Source organism: Microtus oregoni, unplaced genomic scaffold (assembly GCF_018167655.1).
Source record: "Microtus oregoni isolate MIOR12 unplaced genomic scaffold, Mior012 000004F_ref0000308, whole genome shotgun sequence".
NCBI lineage: Eukaryota > Metazoa > Chordata > Mammalia > Rodentia > Cricetidae > Microtus > Microtus oregoni.
The window spans coordinates 28,592,877-28,606,741 of NW_024543063.1; the positions used below are offsets into that span (position 1 = coordinate 28,592,877).

The window sequence follows — 13,865 nt, forward strand, 5'->3', positions numbered from 1 at the left end:
TGGAGCTCACTGATGAGGCTGCACTGGCTGCCCAGCGACCTCCATCTGCCTGTCTCCACACCTGCCAAATGCAGACACCACTCCTCACCTAGCCTTTGATATGGGTGCTGCAGATCCTCGCTCACTCCCCCAACTCTCTTGGCAAGCACTCTGCCAACTGAGCCAGTTCCCCAGCTCTACCGTTTCTTAGCGTGTGTTTATACAGGAAGGAGGTACAGAAAGAGACCATAATCTCCCGCCCTGGGTCTGAGACTCTGAGAGCATGCTCAGTAGAAAGCTGACAGAAGAGCAGAGGCCTGGGAGGGCAGCTCCAGGGGAGAGCTGAACAGCTGAGCAGAACATCCAGGTTTACACACAGTGTGGCTTGGGCTGCTCATCCTTTGCAGAAAGCACCGTCCAGGCTGTAGACCCTGGTTCTGTGCTTGCCTGACTAGCTTTCTGCTTACTTTGTTTTTAGCCGATTCCACAGGGACTCACTCCCTCTATACCACATACAAAGACTTTGAACTCATGTTCCACGTGTCAACGTTGCTTCCATATATGCCAAACAACAGGCAGCAGGTAAGGAGTGTATGCACTGTGGCATGTCCCCACTCCCGTGTCCCCCAGATCCATCGTGCCGGGTGGGAGGAGGTGGTGAGAGTGAGACCGCGAATTTACATTTAACCATAGGTTGCTCCCATTAAGCTGACTCTCTGGCTGCTACTATAGGATATCGGAGCCTTTATAAGAGGATTGTTGTATTTTTTATTGATCAGGAAATTTAGAAGCTAGCTACGCAGACTTTTTAAGAGAACCCCCGTCCATCATGTTAATTATGAGAACAACTATGTTGACCAGACAGACAGGTTTCCTCATGTGGGTGAATAACTTGATTTTAGAAAATATTAACTGCATTGGGGGCTAAAGCTGTTCTTAGCTGCTGCTGCTGCTCATTGGGGTTTATTGTATTGTTTCAATGACACACTGTATTGACCCTTAGTGTGAGGAGAGGCACACAGACTCCGCAGACTTAAGTGTTGAAAGCTTAACGATGCCTAAAACATCACCAAGTAATTAACAGGATGTTTTGTGTAGCTATAAAATGAGTTGAGTTCTTTTTACAGAAATTGCTAGAATTGATAGCAGATCTTGGCAGTGCTGTGGCTGCTTCACGAATGTGGGAGTTTGGGGCACATAAGGTGGTCCTGTGGGGTAGCAGCCCCAACCCCAGCCCCTCTAAAGGAAGAAGGCTGCCTGTGTCTGGAGGTGACTCCCAGGGCAGGGCCCAAACTGCTGGCGTGTGGTCTGTGGCAGGACTGAGAGACAATTATTGCTGGGTGCTTACATTCTGGACACCACGTTTGCCTTCCTGTGCGGACACCGCAGGGGGCCTGAGAGTGGCTCATCTGGAGAGTGAAACATAACAGCAGATAACTACCTCATTTCCTTTTTATTTTATGTTTATGAGTGTTTGCTGGGAGGTGGGATTGCAGGTGGTTGTGAGCCATCATGTAGGTGCTGGGAACCACATCTGGATCCCCTGGAATAGCAGCCAGTGCTCTTAACTGTTAAACCTTCTGTCCAACCCCGAATTTTCTCATATCTTCAACATTTGTGAAATCCATTAATTGAGTCAAAACTTATGGTTTTTTTCCCCCAAAGAAAGGACCAGCTACTTCCTCTCCCTCCCACTAGTTCTAAACTCCAAAGGTTCTTCAGCTAAGAAAACCACTGGGCTTTTCCCCTCAGGAGCAAACTTCAAACTTCACACCCTCCCTTCTGGGACTCCCTGGCTAAATGTTTTCCTCAGACTCTTAACTCAGTTCTTGACCTTCCTGGATGATCCATAGTGTCTTCTAGTATTTGTTGTTCTTCCCGCTTCATCTTTGGAAGATCTCTCCCTAGGTTCCCGTAATTACTAGCCTTCACTACCAGGCCCGGCTCCGAGCCTAAGCAGTGCTATGTGCAGTGTGCCTAAATTTTATTGTTAACTGTTTTATAATCCCATAGGTGCAGCTCATGGGTATTTTTAGGTGACTAAATTTGCTTGCTGGCTTTGTCCCCATTCCTAAAGATCTGTTGTGTAAAGGTAAGGCTCGAATGCCTCGGTAGTCTGGGTGACTTTCTTCGCCCAGGCGTTTGGTAGACTTGCTGATTATAAGCTGCTGGTGGGATGTTCTGGTTGTAGCTGAACAGTGGCACTCCCTGATCGTGGGCGTGGCTAGTAAAATTTTGCCACAGGTTCTTCTGACTCTTCCCATCTCTCTCATCCTGCAAATAATGCCCACAAACTTAATACCAAGAGCAGAAAAGTCTGAAGGGCCAGTCCCATGGCAGTCAACATGGGACTCAGCCCAACTGGAACCCCAGCTCCGCTTGTACCCCTGTTCTTATTAGCACCAGAGTGTTTGTAACTTGTTAACTGGCCCAGGCTTGTCCTCAGAGGATCTGATTTCGTGTGTTTGTTCCTGTAATAAATCATTCTGGGAGCTGCTTGTTGAGGTAGTAAAGTTCAGGAACGGTTAGCAGGCCTGAGCCCTTCCCACGGGAGAAGCCTTACTGGCCCCTAGACCACAGATGCCCTGGGACCCCACATCTCTACACAGGATAAGCTCATACTAGTCTCTCCTAAGGCTGTGTTTCCTGTGTACCCCTTCTGTGAAGAGACCACAGCTCAGCCAACATGTGATGTCATCACTGAGAACTTCACACGGCCACTTCAAAGCTCACCTTGGCAGAAACACCCTTTCCTTAGAGTAGGCTCATAAACTAGGAGACAGCACAGGGCCTGGCACACTGTGCCCTTTTCTTTCTTAGTGTATGTGCGAAGTTCAGTTGGCCCTGACTGGAAGGGGCCTTAAGCCCTATGAATTACCTAGGAGTGACCAGGTCCTTGGGGTTTTGTTATTATATTTACAGTGGACTTACAGGCTGCAATACTTGGGCTGGCCTGGGCTGTGTTAGACCGGCTGCAGGCCCTGCTATGAAGGGTTTTTCACCTCCTGGGTCCTGCTTGCTACAGCTGTTGAGCACTTAGATTCTAGAGCAGCCTGGGTTGTTCAATGCTATATGAGCAGATCAGGATTGAGCCTGTGTTCCCCCGTGACTGACACTTTCTGCCAGGAGAAAGCCCAGAAGTGGTTCTGTGGTTTGTATCTTTGTATCTTGTAAAGGAATGACAGCAGCTCGAAGTTTGCTGTGGAAGCCGAGGGCTGCACTAACCCTGTTTTCCTCTTAGCCTTGTCAGGAAGGCTCTGAAAATCCACACTCTGCTTTGTGCCTTTGTTTTAATTGTACAGTATCGTTGCCTGGCTAGTTTGTACATTTACTCTGGCTCTTGGTACAGTATGGTCATAGGAGATGTTAATTTGGTGATAAATGTTTGGAACCTCAGTTAAGTTGGAGGTGGACTGGCTGGTGGGAACCCAGAGCTACCAGCTAGCTTTTGTGCCTCTGTGGGGAGCAAGAAAGGCTGCCTTTGGAAATACAGGCCTTGTTTGACTGTGAGAAAACGTGCCTCCCTTAGTTTGTTGGTGCTTTGAGACACGGGGTCTTACTGTACGCCACATGCTCCTCATAGATCGGTCACCTGACTGCCAAGGGACACAATGTACAGTGATTGTTCTGGACTCATGTGGTGCAGAGCCCCTGCCTGGCCGTTGGTTCTATTAGCTCTGTCTTCACTGTGACTCCAAGATGTCCTGTCCTTTGGAAATTCTCAGTGAAGGGTGTGGAGGGCAGGCTGCTGTGTTCTGCGTTCTACAGCTATGTCCCATCACAGCCCAGGCCTGTTTCAATTTTAATAGCTGTTTCGTTCTTGATCTTTTTAGGTGTGGTCACAATATATGAAAATGAACTTGTCAAGTATCAGAAAAGAGGGGGGACCTGTTTTGCCTAATGTAGTTTTTAACTGTATTTTTTTTCTTTTTTTTAAACATTAATTTGAAATGGTGCGTTTTACTTAGAGGTATATCAAAGTCTGTTAAAACTACAGATTTGAACAGGGAGATTAATACTGTTATCAATATGTGCTTCAAAACTCCTGGCAGTACAATGGTTTCCCTGTGCTCAGACAGCCACAGGATATGAGCAGGACTCTTGGGGAGGAGCGTTTCAGTTTTACTTCCTTGGCTCTTTATGTGTTAAATTAGAAGCCAGGGAGCTCTCTATGGATCCTTTTTATTTCCAATTTTAAAGGGGGTTAAAAGTCAAACTCAATGCCCAGGACAGTGAAACATGTTCTGTAGGAGCCAAATAAACTCAAGGGCAAGGTCGTGTTCTTTGTTGTTGGCAGTGAAGGGAGATTTACTGCGGAGATGGGCCCAGCCCTGCAGTGACAGCACCAGTTCCCTGGTGGGCGACTGGCTGTATCTGAAATGGGCGGGGCTCATTTCTGTCTTGCTTGCTTGTACTTCCAGGGGTCTCCTGTGTAGGGGTGTTGGCATGTGGTCCCAGGAAAGTGTGCATGCTTTTAATGCATGGCAGAAGGAACATGGGTTGTGCGCTTCATTTATTCATTTAGCAAAAGTGCATTGGGTGCCTGCTTGGTGTTGGGCATGCCTTTGAAGGCAGGAAGCCAGTCGGTACATTTCCTGTCCCTGGGAAGACCACTACCTAGATAGGAACTTAAACCAGTCAGGGAAGAGAGTGGACCTGGGTGACCCAGGCATGAGGGTGGAGCAGAGGTGCAGCCTTGACAGACTTCTCACTACCAAGACATCTGAGAAAAATCAGTGTGGACAAGGAAAAGGTTTACCGTAGCACACAGTTTCCAGTTTCCTAGTCACTTGGCTCTGTGTTTCTGGTCTCTAGTGAGGTGGGAGGGCACATCAGAGGAAGACTATGTACCTCCTGCCCTCTGGGAGGCTGGAGGCAGGACACCAGATGCAGCCCTCCCGGGCACTCCCACAGTCTCCTGATTCCTCCAGCCAGGCCCTGCCTCCTCACCATCACCCCTTCCCACTGGTACTTTCTGTTATGAGCCCTTCCTTAGATTTCCCACTGGAAGTCAGAGTCCCCGTGAGCGCTGCTGCATGGGGCTGAGCTTTCCTGATTGAGGCTTTGGGAGACATTTCAAATCCAAGCCTCAGGAGCAGAGACAACTGTCTGGGTGTGCTGTGCCAAGGCGCCTCACTCCACATCAACACAGGAACTGTTCGGGAAGAGCTTGGAGTGAGGAACATTCTTGGCAGAAGTGATGTCAGAAGCAAGTCTGGCTTCCTCCTCTCCCCTAGACTTTCAGTTTTGTAAGATTGCAAAAGACTGGGTTTTCTAACTGCTAGTGTAGTAGAATTCCAGATTTATTAATTAGTATGAATTGTATAAAAAAAGCCAAGTTTCAGTTAATTAATTTGAAGACCTATACTACCCATGGAGGCAGCCTCCTGGTTTTCTTGCCAAAATGCAAGGCAGCATGGGAGCCTGTGGTCTAAGCCAGGGCTGTGTGAGCAGTAGGTCACCCCTCCCTGAACCCCGTCTCTTCCTCTAAGGTGAGGTGCTTAGACCATAGCATATCTTACAAGTATATTGAGCACTAGTGTGTGTCTTTAGGATGGAAGCAATAGCTGGTAAGGATAAAGAGAGAGAATAGAAGTAGATTTGTAAGTAAAAGGGATAGCTAGGGATGTAGCCTAGGGAAGCACACTTCCCTCCCAGGTGCCATGCGCTCTCTCTCTGATGACCTTGGATGTTTAGATTTCTGTCTGAGGGTCTTCTGCTTGTGACACCCAGCTTATCAATATGCTCAAGGCCACTGGAATCTGCTCTTCTTCTCTCCGGTCAAGACAGTCTCAGTAGAGAGTGAGTAGGTTGTGTATATATTACTGTATTGTATGTCACTCTGGGTGTTTCCTTCCCTGCACAGCTTCTGAGGAAGAGGCACATTGGAAACGACATTGTGACCATCGTCTTCCAGGAGCCTGGCGCCTTACCATTCACCCCCAAGAACATTCGCTCACACTTCCAGCACGTCTTCGTCATTGTGAAGGTGCACAACCCCTGCACAGAAAACGTGTGCTACAGGTGAGCCTATGGCCCTACTTCCCATCTGGCTTTCAGTTCTTCTCCTGGACCCATAACTTCCTAACTTCCCTGCTTCCCTCCTCTTCCACTGTGTAGCCTTGGCTGGCCAGGAACTCAGCCTCCCAAGTGCTAAGATTATAACCTGCCTTGTAATAATTTTTATTAATTTTGGCTAGTCCTGGGGATTGAAACCAGGGCTACGTGTCTGCTAGGCATGAGCTCTACCACAGAGGTACATTCCTTAGTTGTCCTCATTCTATTATGTTTTTCTAAGCAGTAATTGCCTCACTCCTTGAGAAAGGAAGAACCTAGCTGCCCAGAGTAGTGGGGTTCCATTTTCTGCTTTCCCGAGAGACTGAACCAGGGCCCATGGCTGAGACCTCAGCCAGATGGTGTGTCCTGTTAGGGACGTGAATGGCAGATAAAGTCCTAGAGACTCCCTGGCAGGGCCACTGAAACCCAGCACCACTTGCCTTGATGACGATAAGGCCTGTGTGTGTTGCAGAGCCCCAGGACCATCTCCACTGGGCCTGCTTTGAGTCCTGGCTCCTATCTGGGGCTTTGCCTTAGGAGGTGACTAGGATGAATAACTGCTCCCTCCATGTGTTGCTAGGGTGCTCCTGCCTTACTACTTGTGCTGGGTGTATGTGGTTTCTTTATTTTTCTTTTTTCTTAACTTTCCATCTTCATTGTGTATATGCATATTTTGCCTGTATGGGTACACTTCTGGGGGGGTCCACGTGTGTGTACGTGCACACATATAGAGGACCACAGTTAATGTCAGGAGCCCTTCTCAGTGGCTCGTCTCCCTTCTGCACTGAGGCAGGGTCTTTTAGTTAAGCCCAGAGCTCACTGATATGGTTACTGGGGATCTGAACTCTGGTCCTCATGGGAACATGGTGACCACCCCCCCAGGCAGGACCCCAGTCTGAGCTCTGTGGCCTGGCCCCCTAGCTGGCTTTGCCTACTGATAGGAATCTCTGGCCCCCGGTGAGATTAGGCTTTCCTCACGGGATGGCTGTGGATGCGCCTTTGGCCTAGCTAGACTACTGACCTATGTTAAGGAAGGGACGGCAGCTGAGAGAATACGTCACGGGTTCTGTATAAGCACTGTGCTTAAAGTGGGTGGTATTGGTGCAAACACGGACATCGCATCTTCAGGGGTTTCTGGAACCTTCCTCAGCAATAGGCCAGGTCTACAGCGTTATTGTTTTTGGTGCTGTTTTTACTGAATGCTATTTTTGGTCACTTGTTGCTGTGACAGTACAGCTGATGAGCACTCTCAGGGTTGGGACTTCCTGTGGCTCAGTTTCCATCGGCCTTAGCCAGGGAGGTATGACAGGGTAGTGGGTATCTACCAACTGTGCTCCACATCTCCCAGGTCCCACGACTTCCCTGAACAGTCCCACTAGCTGGGTACTGAGTATTTGAACACATGGGTCCGTGAGGACATTTTCCATTCCAACCACAGCAGGTGTCTGTGACCCTTGCAGCCTCTGTTCTTCCATCGAGTCCTGTCTTCTGTTCCACTCCGGGATGACTTGTTAGCACAGAATTCCCTGGAGACAGCTATCATCTTTTTCTTTTCAATTTTTCTTGATGCTAATTGAATTACTACGGGACAGATATTTTTCTAAGGCAGCCTACATTTTTTGTGGAGCATAGCTCTTCACATTATTTTTTCTGTATAGACAATGAAATATTTCAGTTCTTCTCAGAGTCATTGGCTTTTAAGAAATCAGAGTGTAGCCACTAATTTAATATTTACTGGTTTGATTCAAATGAAAGCCAGCAGAGTACCTCAAATTTTTGACAGTACCCCATCAGGTCCATTAATCTTCTCAAAATTAGAATAATAACAGTCTGCAAAACAGATAGGCTAACCTATGTAAACAGATGGGCTAACCTATGTAAACAGATGGGCTAACCTATGTAAACAGATGGGCTAACCTTTGTAAACAGATGGGCTAACCTATGTAAACAGATGGGCTAACCTATATAAACAGATGGGCTAACCTGTGTAAACAGATGGGCTAACCTATGTAAACAGATGGGCTAACCTGTGTAAACAGATGGGCTAACCTATGTAAACAGATGGGCTAACCTATGTAAACAGATGGGCTAACCTGTGTAAACAGATGGGCTAACCTATGTTAAATATGGGACCTGCCACCTTAAAGAAGGAAGAGCCATGACTTACCTCTTTTCATTTTTCTTTCTTCCTCAGTGTTGGCGTTTCCAGGTCAAAGGATGTTCCTTCCTTTGGTCCCCCAATCCCCAAAGGTGTAACTTTTCCAAAGTCAGCCGTGTTCCGGGACTTCCTTTTAGCCAAAGTAATCAATGCAGAAAATGCAGCCCATAAGTCAGAAAAATTCCGGGCCATGGCTACTCGAACAAGGCAAGAATACTTGAAGGACTTGGCCGAGAACTTTGTCACAACCGCCACGGTGGACACTTCTGCGAAATTCAGCTTCATCACCTTGGGTGCAAAGAAGAAGGAGCGAGTAAAGCCGAGGAAGGACGCACACCTCTTCAGCATCGGGGCCATCATGTGGCATGTGGTGGCACGGGACTTCGGCCAATCAGCGGACATTGAGTGTCTGCTTGGGATCTCTAATGAGTTCATCATGTTGATTGAGAAGGACTCCAAGAATGTCGTGTTTAACTGTTCCTGCAGGGATGTGATTGGCTGGACTTCGGGGTTGGTGAGCATTAAAGTCTTCTATGAACGGGGAGAGTGCATCCTGCTGTCCTCAGTGGACAACCGCTCCGAAGACATCCGGGAGATAGTGCAACGGCTCGTAGTGAGTATGGCCTGTGTCCCACTGCCCGTGCTCCAATCTCACAATCCCAGTGGGCTGCACTGACTTCATGGCTTGGGCATCCAGCTGCTGTTCCAGTGAGGGCTGAGTTCTTGGTTCGTTTAGTTGGTTGATTGGTTTTCTTTTGAGATAAGGTCTCTCTTATTCAGGCCAGTTTTGAACTCACCGGGTAGCAAAAGTGACCTTGAACTTCCTCCGCTCCACCAGTCTCCTCCAGTTGGAACGCTCTGGTTACAGCTGTGACCTCCATGTCCAGTTTAACTGGTGCTGGAGGTCACACCCAGGGTCTCCTGCCTGGTAGGTGAGCACTCCGAGCACTCCACCACTGAGCCACATGCTCAGCCACTGGTTTGTTATTTTATTGAGAGTCAGTAACCAACCACAGTGGTAAAGAAGCCAGCCGCACAAGCACAATAAGAAAAACTCAGTCGCTGGGCGGTGGCGCACGCATTTAATCCCAGCACTTGGGAGGAAGAGGCAAGCGGACCTCTGTGAGTTTGAGCCAGCCTACTCTGCGAGAGCTAGTTCCAGGACAGGCCCCAAAGCTACAGAGAAACCCTGTCTTAAAAAACAAAATAAGGGTGCGGGGTCTTGCCATGTAACTCAAGCTGGAGCTTCCAGGCCAGCTTCAAACTTGAGATCCTCTTGCCTCAGCCTCCCAAGTGCTGGGATTACAAGTGTGTGCACCTGAAATAGTCACATTTTTGCTCCCAGCTTTAACAAGCAAAATCCAGATTATCTTTGGGTGTGTGCAGCAGAGCAATAGCAATAAATTTGCTGTTTGGATTGCTTGCTGTAATATAAGAAGAAAGCATGTTTTGGCCATAAAACATCTGATTAGTAACTCCTTTCCCAAGGAGGGAGTATTATATAGTCAGCTGAGACTCACTAAAAAGGGTGGATAGCACTTCCTGCCCTTCCTTCCCACAGAGGGTGAGTTCCTCTTTTATTATAGGAAGAGCAGTATGAGAGTAAAGTCGGTCAGCATTGCTCGGGTGTAGTCACCGCAGACCGTGTCTCCGGAAGACCATCGTGCCAGGTGGCAGGGACACCGCTTTCTTGTAGGTGTTCTGTTGCCGTTGACACTGAATACAGCCAGAACTGTGTGTTGTGGATGCAGGAGGGGAGGAGAGCTCGCTCACAGAGGAACCTTGGGTATGACGCCCGAGGCCTGGAAAGACATCCTGAGAAGGGCCATGCTTGATAGAGGTCCCCCGTCACACATTCAACTTCATAATAGATTTCGAGTAGAGACCTTCATTTGTGTTGTCCAGTGGGCCCCAGGAATTACATAGCTGACCCCAGGTATGTGGGTTTCCCAGCATTATTGAGACTGCATTAGTATTATGGGGCACTCCAGAAACACCGAGTCCCTGGACTGACTTCAGGGAAGTCTGAAAGCAGGAGATAATAAATACGATAATGAAGGAAGGCCCAGCCGGTGCTCTTCAGTCCAGTACCTCAGTGGATATCAGGTAGCGCTTGCATTCACGTCTGCCAGCACGCAGGCACACTAGATACCGTCTGTTAGGGCTGCTTAGAACAAAGTTGAAGAAGTAAAGAAAATGTCTGTCGAGGTTGGACACCTGGAATTGCTCTGTTAACAGCTTGGAATTAGTTCAGGTGGCTGAGAACATGAGCTTTTGGGAGCTTCACTCCTGATTGACACAGTGTTCCCTTTCTGCTGAGTCCCCCGCATTGTGCTGGTCTGGGAGAAGCCAACTGGCAGCGTGTGCACTTCCGTAGCCATGGAAACCTAGGCCAGATGCTGATGCAGGGAGCAAGCCACAGCTCCCAGCTGTGCTCACAGCCACGGGGCTTGTTAATAGGAATGTGTGTGTTCAGAGCCAGGTTCCTGGAAACGGAGTTTACTGACCTAAAACTCCATACACTGCCCCCAGGGCGTTGGGGATGGGGATGATACCTCCCAACTTGAAGTTTCCCACAAAAAAATGATGTCATCATCTTCAAATGATGTTTAATGAGCCATGTTCTCCTTTCATGGCGTTGCAAGCCACATTCCTTCAGTGCCTCAGAGGGTTACCGTGACTAATTACCTCACTTGCTGCGGCACAAGCCACTGAACTGGCTCCCTCATGTTCTTCTTGGGCTGCTGTGTAGACTCCTAGTCTTCCAGAGGAGTGTCACTGGAGCTGCCTGGGGTGGCCCTTAGCATCCAGGGCATAGTCGAGAGAAGGAAAGGTGGCTGCAGGGCCCCTCTGCCACCTCAAGCCCCACGTTGATCAAAAGGGCCCTTGGTACCAGGTGGACATGGGTGGTCACTCCCAGGAGGCCTGACTGGACAGACTAGAAAGTCTTCGGGCCAGTGAATGAAGGGCAGTTAAGGGTTTCCTCGCAGTCTAGTCTTTCCTGAGCTCGGGCACTCACTGACTGTGAGATCACAAGTACTTTGGGCACATTGTGTTGCTTTCTTTTGAGTTAAATGAAAGTATCTGATAGGCCGTAGAGTTTGGTGGCTGAGACTGAGAGATCGGTGGCTCACGCCATTCCTTCTCTCGCTACAGCACATCTAGAAGAGGAGAATTCAGTGCTTCTGAGTCCTGGTGGCTGGGGGGGGGGGGGGATGAAGGCATGTCACAGCGTGTGCACAGCATGTCTCATGGGCCAGGCTGCCTGCCAGGCCATTCGTGGTCATGATGCTTTCGCTGCTCTCAAATCATTTGGAGGGACAGAGAGGTGAGTGGGAAGAGAGCAGAGCGGGAGGGGCTCACTTAGACACTTGTGTGGGGGTCCCCATTAGGGTTCCATGGTAGCCAGGGGGTAAGGTCAAACCTGTCTAACAGCTTCCCTCCCCCTTAGATAGTGACGAGAGGCTGTGAAACTGTGGAAATGACCCTGAGGAGGAACGGACTGGGCCAGCTTGGCTTCCATGTGAACTTTGAAGGGATTGTTGCCGATGTAGAACCTTTCGGCTTTGCCTGGAAGGCGGGCCTTCGCCAAGGGAGCCGTCTCGTGGAGATCTGTAAGGTGGCCGTGGCCACCCTGACCCACGAGCAGATGATTGACCTACTGCGGACATCCGTGACTGTGAAGGTGGTTATCATACACCCCCATGAGGATGGCTCTCCCCGCAGGTAAGTGTGCACGGGGCAGTGTGCTCTACCACCAGATACATTCCTGCCTGCCTGTAGGAGCCTCAGAGCCAGTCGGGTGTCTCTGTGGACCACAAGAGCCCCGCGTGCAGTGGTTAAAGGGCTTCAGATGGCAGGTGATGTGCGGTTACCGACAGGCTGTGGCTCTCCACAGCGTGTCTCCGTGTGAAATCCAGTCACCACAGACCAGGGGAAGGGTCTATTTGACCTGCCTGGCGTACGGGGACTTGAGTATGCACAGCACAGCCTTCACAGCCCACACACCTCAGATTGGGATGACTAACAGGTCCCTGTCTGAAGGAACGCGGGACTTAGGTTCTCAAGGTGAAGCTTCAGAGGTGTCAAGTGGATCCAGGGAATCCTTGTAACAGGAGGCGAGGCAACTACACTAGAAGGCCCAGAGGTGTACAGGTGGTGGGAGGGACCCGAGGGAAAGTGGGAAGTAGTCTGTCTGCTGCTGCTGCTGACAGACAGTCATGGTGTTAGCCTGAAGGAAACACTCATGAGTGTGTCTGACCTGTGGCCTGCAAACCACATGCACCTCCAGCAAGGACTGCTGGGAATTGTAAATGTATTTAAAACATTAGCCGTGTGCGGGTATGTGCGTGTGTGTGCATACACGTATGTGAATGTGTGAGCATGCATGCACATGTTTTTGTGAATGTGTATGTGTGTGTGTCTGTGTGTGTGTGGTTCTTTTAGTGTACATGTGAGGATGACAAGGTCGTGGTTCAAGTCAAGTTTGACTGCCAGTCAGATCATAGAGCAGAAAACACTAGTTCAGACTGTGCTCCCTGCCGACCGCAGCCCATGTTGGGGGTATGGTGGGGCTCTGGCACCCATATTTCCCATGCAGCTTCTGTCTCCATTCAGGTAGAGTCATGAGGCAGATTCTGAAGTTTACCTTCTGGGAGGATGGAGAGACCGAGCCTCAGGCTCTACTGCATGTTCGTGGGGACAGAGATTCCTAAAGTCGTTTCCACATCTGCAGCATGGCCTGTGTGGCTTTTATAAAGGTTGAGTAACACGATCTCCAAAGCATTCGGAACTTTCTAGCATAATTATTGTTCCTTCTGCATTTGAGTTGGGGGAAGGGGTGCAGCTTTCAATTCACTCCAGTTTCTGTCGTATCTAAAGGAACTTTCTTCTGCAGACAGTAAGGTGACTGTATGCGCCTTCTGGACTGGTGACAGAAGGGCATCCTTTCTCCGTTCTCCCAGTAGCACATGCCTGGTTGCATCTGTGCCATGTCCGGGCCACATGCAGCTGTCACACACTTGAAGTGTGGTTGAGTCTTTCCATTTTAATTAATTCAGTTTAATTAACCACAGGTGGCTCTAATGGCTGACCTTCTGGAGAGCTCGGCCCTAAATGGCGATCTTTTAGAAAACAAACCACCCGTGTGTCCTCTTGGTCTCGCCAGAGTTTGTAAATTGTAAAGTCTGATTAGATTTAGCGTTTGCTCCCGGCCTGATATGATGCTGGGGATGGAACCAGCAGGGGCCTTGTGCACACTTGGCGTGGACTCCACCCCTAGCCTTTCAAAGGCCATGTTTCCTATATTTGCCCAATATGTTTGTAAACTAAAGGGTTAAAGAGCTGAAATCCCTCTTAGTGTTAAAGGCCTAGCCCTGTAAAACCCCACAAGAGGTTTCTTATAGCCCCACCTTGCCCAGTGTTGCCCATTAGACCTATCTGTGTCACGGTCCGCCCCTCCCCAAGTCAAGGGACCCCCAGGAGCCGTACTTAAGTCCATACAAAGAAAGATAAAAAACTATTTGACAGGAGTAAGAAGCAGATTGGCCGTGAGCATGTCTTCCTCTCGGCCTTCCTTGAAGCTCAAGGATCCTGTAAGCTGACCTCTTCCTCAGAATTAAGCCAGTCTGTGGGGGAACTCACAGGTGTGACTCCTGCTGAGGGTCAGGCC

At 49.2% G+C, this 13,865-nt stretch overlaps 1 protein-coding gene across 3 annotated transcripts in view; it reads left to right on the forward strand.

Moving 5' to 3' along the window:
* Sipa1l2 (signal induced proliferation associated 1 like 2) overlaps positions 1-13,865 on the forward strand; it is a 166,594-nt gene that overhangs the window by 105,298 nt on the left and 47,431 nt on the right. For all 3 annotated transcript variants that reach the window (XM_041649909.1, XM_041649908.1, XM_041649910.1), the window contains exons 7-10: positions 458-561; positions 5,846-6,003; positions 8,231-8,807; positions 11,646-11,920. In XM_041649909.1, the coding sequence (XP_041505843.1) occupies positions 458-561; positions 5,846-6,003; positions 8,231-8,807; positions 11,646-11,920 (1,114 nt within the window). The remainder of the gene's footprint in view (positions 1-457; positions 562-5,845; positions 6,004-8,230; positions 8,808-11,645; positions 11,921-13,865) is intronic.